Source organism: Elephas maximus, chromosome 17 (assembly GCF_024166365.1).
Source record: "Elephas maximus indicus isolate mEleMax1 chromosome 17, mEleMax1 primary haplotype, whole genome shotgun sequence".
In the NCBI taxonomy this organism is placed as follows: domain Eukaryota; kingdom Metazoa; phylum Chordata; class Mammalia; order Proboscidea; family Elephantidae; genus Elephas; species Elephas maximus.
In genome coordinates this window covers 46,472,731-46,480,981 of record NC_064835.1, presented here as the reverse complement: position 1 = coordinate 46,480,981, position 8,251 = coordinate 46,472,731, and the positions used below count along the sequence as shown (strand labels likewise).

The following is an 8,251-nucleotide window of genomic DNA, read 5'->3' as shown; positions in this document are numbered from 1 at the left end:
GAAACAGAAAGAGGAATACTGCATTCTTTGAGGAAAGTTTTGAAAATGAAGGGTCCAGGGTTTAATATTGGGGCTGTCAATTGTTGGGAGGGTGTGGTAAGTGCAGAGAAAGAAAAAGACCAAAAGAAGAAGGAAATAAAATTAGAATGTTGCAGAGTCAAAAAGGCACAAAGAAAAGAGAATTGATCTTTCAGGGTGTAAAACTCACTGGACCTATGCCAGATCAGTCATATGGTCTATCCATGTGAAACATGCAGGTTCCTGTGATATGACAACTCGTGACAAAGTCTATAAGAGATTTCTGTAGCATTTTAAAAATAATCTCAGACAAACAGGAGCTCAAAAAAATCCACATCCCTTCATTTTCCCCGGGACCTTGCAAACACCTGAGGAATTGGTCAGGAGATATGGCCCATGGGGCAGACAGAGGAAGCGTGCTTGGTCAGGGCTGAGTGGAAAGGAAACAGCTGGCTCAGTGAAGACTCACTGGCTTGCAAGCTTGCGTAGGAGGTTTGTGTTTGAGGGTGAAGCATCGTGGGAGGATAGCCATTATGTTGCTGACAGTAATAGTCTGCCACATCTTCAGCCTGGAAGTTGCTGATGGTGAGAGTGAAGACTGTCCCAGATCCACTGCCACGGAACCGGTCAGGGACCCCAGATGCATGGCGGGATGCATCATAGATGAGCAGCTTAGGAGCCTGTCCTGGTTTCTGCTGGTACCAGTCTAAGTTGCTACCAACACTCTGGCTGACTTTGCAGCTGATGGTAGCTGTTTCCCCTGGAGACACAGCCAAGGAGGCTGTAGACTGGGTCATCACAATGTCCCCACTGGCACCTGAAATCACAAATAGACAATTATCACACTGACGTACCTATACTCGTATTATCATAGACACCTATACTCGTATTATCATAGACACATTAAAATATCCCGTTTTAAATGTGCTTTCTAGAGATAATATGTTTCAGCACGTAATTGAGTCCATTTTGAAAATAGCCACCATTTCCCACTACATATTAAAATCATTTTTTAATTCGGTAAGATGCTACTCTAGAAGGATTGAAACACTTTTAAGTTTCTCACCAGAGACCCAGAGCAACAGGGAAATGAGAACAAGAGTCTGTGGCACCATCTCGCTGCCCCTGCGTGTCTGATTTAGCTCAGCTCACATTGCAAAGGCCCTTTTTATAGTATCTGAGCAAACAGCCTGGGTGTGGAGCGGCCTATGCAAAGCAATCAATGAGTGTGGAAGCAAACTGCGTGGGCAATAGGTTGTGAAAATAACCAATGTAAATCAAGAACCAAAAAAATATCATCACAAAGGGTATAATTCAATGATTAGGAAAGAAAGAAGTCAACTTACAAGCTACAGTATCACTTAGAAGCTCTAAAACGGCAGAGGGCTCAATGACCTCATTAAGAGCCTTTATTTTAAATAAAAATTTTTATTAAATGCATTCAGGTTCCACATATGATTGGGCAGATTCCTGAAATCATCAATCATGGTGAGATTAAGCAAACAAACAAAAAGGCTGGGAAAAGACAACAAAAGAAAAAAGAAGAGAAAAAGGGAGAAGACAATGAGGAACTTTTGACTCAAGTTTGAATAAAAGTTTATGGCTAAAATGTATCTGAGCGCTAGAGCTGCTTTTATCCTGAAGGACACTAAAGACACTGCAAACACATGAGACTGGATTCCAGGGCTCTGCAAAGGCCAGAAGAATTGAAGACAGGCCCAGAAGATGTCCATGGGGGAGTCCTCAGGGACACTGCATTGAGCTAGGGTACAAAAAAAAAAAGGGTACAAGGGGCCACTAATTTGAAAGTAAGTGTGAACCAAAGAGAAATTGGAACCTATCACTCCCTTCCTGGGAACTGATAAGAGGTGCATTGTGGAAATGGACAGGAAAATACAAACAAGATTTCCTTGGAGAGTTTTGGGTGCAATCAGCCCTTGAGAGGATTTTTTTACTCCAAGTATGAATGGCCTAGATGGTCTGGAACTCTCCACTCTTGAAGTTGGTTTAAGGTAGCAGAACGGTAATGTCCACAAATGGAAGCCTCTCTGGAAGAGGACATACCCATTCTAAGTCCCCAGAAACCTCACAAATGATTTTTCAAGGGCCAATATCAACAAGAAGTCATAGATTCTTGACATTCAGGACAGTAAGAACTAGGATATGAACATGAAAGTCATGCAACAGCAATAGCAGAGAACAAAAGGAGCTCTGCTCACACTTCAGATTTGGGCATGAGGTGAGTTTACTTAAAAAAAAATGACATGTGTGCAAGGGGTCATAAATTAAAAAGAGTGATACTTCAGATTTGAAAAAAACCAAACAGAATTTCTAGAAATTAGAGATAGAACAACCAAAATTTTAACCCTCTATGGAAAATCTACTTTCACTTTCAGGGAAGATATGGTAATAACAAGAACAAAGATTTCCCTCCACGTGAAACAACCAAAACATATGTATATGCACACACATATGTATACACATACCAAACACATTGCCCTCGAGGCTATTCCAACTCATAGTGACTGTATTGAACAGAGTAGAACTGCCCCATACAGTTTCTAAGGAGCACCTGGTGGATTTGAACTGCAGACATTTTGGTTAGCAGCTGTAGCACTTAACCACTGAACCACCAGGGTTTCCTGTTTACATAAACATATATATACATACATACACACACAGACACACACACATAGATGGTTTTCAAGACCCTGGTCATCAGGCATTGAAGGACAGTGATAACGAGACAGAAATCAAACAAAGCGAGCACTGTGATGGCACTAGCCTGCTGCCCTGAGAGAGTTTTCAGGCTGTACCACAGGAAGGAGGAACAGAGGTGGAGCGCAGCAGACTCTAAGTTGAGGGGACAGAGCTGAGAGTCCAGAAAGACTGGAGTGGCTAAAGTTTTCAGGACAAAGTACCAAAGAAGAAGAAGCTGCAGAGAGAGAAGCACAGATATATGTGGACGGTGACTCTGGAGTTTATAACATATGTAAAAGTACAATGCATGGCAACAATAGCATAAACCTGGAAAGGAAGAAATGGAATATACCATTCTAAGTTTCTAATCTATGTATGAAGTGGTATATCACTTGAAGGTAGACTGTGATAAGTTAAAATTGTGTATTACAAACCCCAAAGCAATCAATACAATAACAAAACAAAAAGTTATAGCTAATAAGCCAACCAAAGAAATAGAAAGAAATGGTAACCGATAATTAATGTATAAGAAGGCAAAAAAAGCAGAAGCAAAAGGGAACAGAGAACAGATGGGACAAATAGAAAACAAATAGCAAAATACTAATAGATTAAATTTCAAAAAATTAACCATTCTAACACTAGTCAAAAAACACCGAAGTGAGTATTTTAATATTGGAGCAAATAGATTTCAGAAAACAACTCTACCAGGGATAAGGAAGGGGATTTTTAAAAAAAAATAATTTTTATTGTGCTTTAAGTGAAAGTTTACAAATCAAGTCAGTCTGTCACATATAAACTTATATACACCTTACTACATACTCCCATTTGCTCTCCCCCTAATGAGTCAGCCCGCTCCCTTCTTCCAGTCTCTCCTTTCATGACCATTTTGCCAGTTTCTAACCCTCTCTACCCTCCCATCTCCCCTCCAGACAGGAGATGCCAATACAGTCTCAAGTGTCCACTAGATACAAGTAGCTCACTCTTCATCAGCATCTCTCTCCAGCCCATTGTCCAGTCCCTTCCATATCTGATGAGTAGTCTTCGGGAATGGTTCCTGTCCTGGGCCAACAGATGGTTTGGGGTTCATGACCGCCCGGATTCCTCTAGTCTCAATCAGTCCATTAAGTGTGGTCTTTTTATGAGAATTTGGGGTCTGCATCCCACTGTTCTCCTGCTCCCTCAGGAGTTCTCTGTTGTGTTCCCTGTCAGGGCAATGATCGGTTGTGGCCGGGCACCATCTACTTCTTCTGGTCTCAGGATGATGTAAGTCTCTAGTTCATGTGGCCCTTTCTGTCTCGGGCTCATAGTTATCGTGTGACCTTAGTGTTCTTCATTCTCCTTTGATCCAGATGGGTTGAGACCAATTGATGCATCTTAGATGGCCGCTTGTTAGCATTTAAGACCTCAGACACCACACTTCAAAGTGGGATGCAGAATGTTTAAGGAAGGGGATTTTTGAGCGAACAAGAGTTCAATTAATTAAGAGGACATAATAATAAACATTTATGTGAAAATATTTGCCATCTTAATTGTGGTAATAATTTCAGAAATATATACCTGTCAAACGTCAAATTGCATGTTTTACAGACGTGATTTATTGTATGATAATTTTACTTCAATTAAGCTTTTTTTTTTTTTTAAATCACACTCTCTATAAGGCAAGAAAAGACCAGAAAGAGAGAGAAAAGAACCACCATTTCAGCTATGTATATAAATTAGCACATTTACCTCTTTATGGACAATTCAAGGACTATAGACTATTTTAGCTTTGTAGATCTTCCTACTGAGGTACATGTTACTGTCATATATAGTTTCAGAAGCCTTGGTGGTACAGTGGTTAAGTGCTCAGCTGCTAACCGAAAGGTCACCGGTTCTACACATATGGTATACCCCCAAAAACATTTTATTTCATACAACTGATAGACATCCATATTTATTCCCATATTTTACTTCATTTCTTACTACAACTCTGCATTAGTTATCTATTGTTGTATAGCAAGTCACCCCCAAATCCTGCAACTTAAAACAACAATAAACATTTATCTTCCCACACTGTTTCTGTGAGTTGGGAATTTGGGAATGGCTTAGCTGGTTGGTTCTGGCTGGCTCAAGATTTCTCATGAGATTGCTATCAAGATGTCCTCCAGAGCTGCTGTCATCCAAAGCTTTCAAGGTGAGCCACTCATAAGTTGGCAAGTTAAAGTTGGCTATTAGTAAGGGACCTCAGATTCTCACCATGTAAACCTGTCCATACGGTTGTTTGAGTGCTCTCACGACATGGCATTTGCCCTCTCTTAGAGTAAATTATCCCAGGGAAAGTAGGCAGAAATCACAGTCTTTAATGACCTAGCCTCACAAGTCACGCAGTATGATTTCCTCAGTATTGTACTGGTTATATAGGTCAGTCCTAGTCAATGTTAACACTGTTGTATCGTCGAGTTGACTCCAACTCAGAGAGAATTTATCTATGACAGAATGAAACATTCTGTGTCATCTTCTTGATGGTTGGTATGTTTGAGTCCATTGTTGTGGCAATTGCGTCTATCCATTTCATTGAGAGTTTGCCCCGTTCTCACTAACCCTCTACGTTACCATCCATGATGTCCTTTTCCAGTAAGTGGCTTTTCCTGGTAACATGTTCAAAGTAAGCAAGAAGATTCACTATTCTTGCCTCTAAAGAGCATTCTGGTTTTATTTCTTCTAAGACTTATTAACTCATTCCTCTGGCAGTCCATGGTATATCCAGTATTCAGTATTCTCCATCACCACAATTCAAATGTGCCAATTCTTCTGTCTTTCTTTTTCATTGTCCAGCTTTCCCATGCATACGAGGTGTTTGAAAAGACCACGGCTTGGGTCAGGTGCACCTTAGTCTAGAAAATGTCTGAGCTGTAAAGATGCTTTTATTCTGGAGGATACTCTAAAGACACTGACCACACTTGAGACTGAATTCCAGGGCTATGCAAGGGCCAGAGAACTGGAAGACAAGCCCAGAATTTACCCAAGTGAAAAGTCCTCGGGGACCCTATATTGAGCTAGGGTCCAGGAGGCCTCGAATCTCAAAGGAAGTGTAAACGAAAGAGAAAGTGGCACCTATCTTTCCCACAACAACTAGAAACTGATAAGAGGGCTCTAGATTCATTGTGAAAATGGACAGGAAAAAACAAGCTGGATTTTGTAATGAAGTTGTGATTGAACACCAACTCTTCAAGGAGCTTCATTCTAGGTATGCATGGCCTCGATGTGCCTGGAACTCTTCAATCTTGAAATTGTATTAAGGTAGTCCAACTGATAGGCCAACAAATAGGAGCTCCTCTGGAAGAGGGCACATCCATCATAAATCTTCAGGAAACCTCATAAATAATTTTTCAGGGGCCAATACCTTCAAGAAGTCAATGATTCTTGACCTCCAAGAAAATAAGGTAAGTAGGACAAACTTGCCTTCTGAAAGTGCAGAGGATTTGAAGCACTTACTGATAAGGATCACAAACTACAGCTTTCATTATGGACTATACCTCAACATAAAGAAAATAAAAATCCTTATAACTGTACCAAAAAGCAGCATTGTGTTAAACGGAGAAAGTATTGAAGTCGTCAAGGATTTCATTTTACTTGGACCCACAATCCATATCCGTGGAAGCAGTAGCCAAGAAATCAAAAAACATATTACATTGGGTAAATTTGCTGCAAAAGACATCTTAAAAGAGTTCCAAAAGTAAAGATGTCACTTCAAGGACTAAAATGGGCCTGACAGAAGCCATGATATTTTCAATTGTCTCATATGATGTGAAAGCTGGACAATGAATAAGGAAGACCAGGAAAGAATTGAAGCCTTTGAATTATGATGTTGAATATATCATGGACTGCCAGAAGAATGAACAAATCTGTCTTGGAAGAAGTACAATCAGGATGCTGCTTAGAAGGGGGAATCCCATGATTTTGTCTCTCTTATTTGGACATGTTATCAGGAGGGATCAGTCCCTGGAGAAGGACATCGTTTTTGGTAGAGGATCAGGGAAAAACAGGAAGACCCTCAATGAGACGGATTGACATAGTGGCTGCAACAATAAGCTCAAGCATAGAAACTATCGTGAGGATGGTGCAGGACCAGGGAGGGTTTCCTTCTGTTGTATGTAGGTTTGCTATGAGTCGGAATTGACTTGATGGCCCCTAACAAGAAGAACAACAGGACATGAGTACAAATGGAATGCAACAGAAATAGCTGAAAGCAAAGAAGTTCTGGTCACACTTCAGATATGGGCGTTAAACAAGTTTGTTTAATGAAATAAAGTATAAACTTGACATTGTATACAAGATAAAGGAAACTAAAAAAGGGACACTTCAGGTCTGAAAAAGAATCAACTGAATTTCTAGAAAACAGAAATGTTTATAGTGACATTTAAAAAAAAATTGTTACCAAGCAATAAAAGAGTCACAAGTTCACATCATACGTTAAGTGACAAAACCACTGTACTAAGAGATTACAGATTGTTACTACTTTCATGGCAGGACTGCAGAGTCTCAATTCCCCCATGTGTTTTCTTTATAACTAGCCTATCATTTCTAACATGTCCCAGTACCTCCACTGAGTGGCAGTCTGGCAGCTTTGGACGTACTGCAGACCAGGGCGCAACTGGCTGGCAAACCAAATTACTGGTGAGAGGAGAGGCAACCAATATTTCACCCATCACCCCATCACCACCTGCGACTAAGAGGAGCTCGTCAAAAATCATCAAAATATTGGTGCGTATGGGATCAAAGTCCCAAGATAGGAAGGCAAAAGACAAGGAAAAGTGAGATGGGTTATTTCTAGTCTAAGATTTAACCTCATGTTCAGGTGAGAGTTCTGGTCAAGATACATGGGTCTCATCAGCTAGGACCACAGCAGATGTCAAGGTGGTTCAGAGGGAGAAGCCTTAAACCATCCTAGTCATTTTAATAACCCAAAAAACCAAACCCATTGCAGTTGAGTCGATTCTGACTCATAGCAACCCTATATGACAATTAAAAATGATACTTTATTAGAAAAATTAAAAATCTGAGGCAAAAGGCAAAACTATAGAGACAGTAAAAAATAAGTGGTTGCAGGGAGTTCAGGAGGAAAAAGGAGGGATGAATAGGTGAAGCACAGAGCATTTTTCAGGCAGTGATGTATGATCCTACAATGGTGGAGAGTTGACTTTATGCATTTGTCAAAACCCACAGGACTGTATGACACAGAGAGTGCACCCTAATGTAAGCTGTGAACATCAGTTAATACTAGTGTATCACTATTGGTTCATCAGTGGTAATGAATGTACCACATGAATGTGAAATGTTTCTAAGAGGAGAAGCATCGCACAGGGACAGCAGGCGTATGTAGTAGCTCTCTGTCCTTTCTGTACAATTTTTCTGTAAACCTGAAACTGTTCTAAAAAATAAAGTCTATTTAAAAGAAAATTTTAAAAGTCTGGGACCAAGGCTAAACTGGACAGGACACTGAGGCAGTTGATACAAACCAGGATTGTTTCGAACAATTTTGAATACAGAAGAT

The 8,251-nt window shown here is 40.3% G+C and overlaps 1 gene segment (V, D, J or C); it reads right to left on the bottom strand.

Moving 5' to 3' along the window:
• Window positions 1-398: 398 nt before the first annotated feature.
• On the bottom strand, window positions 399-1,133 carry LOC126060266 (immunoglobulin kappa variable 3-15-like). The segment is given in 2 exon segments: window positions 399-835; window positions 1,085-1,133. Coding segments are annotated over 2 exon segments (486 nt in total).
• Window positions 1,134-8,251: the final 7,118 nt, after the last annotated feature.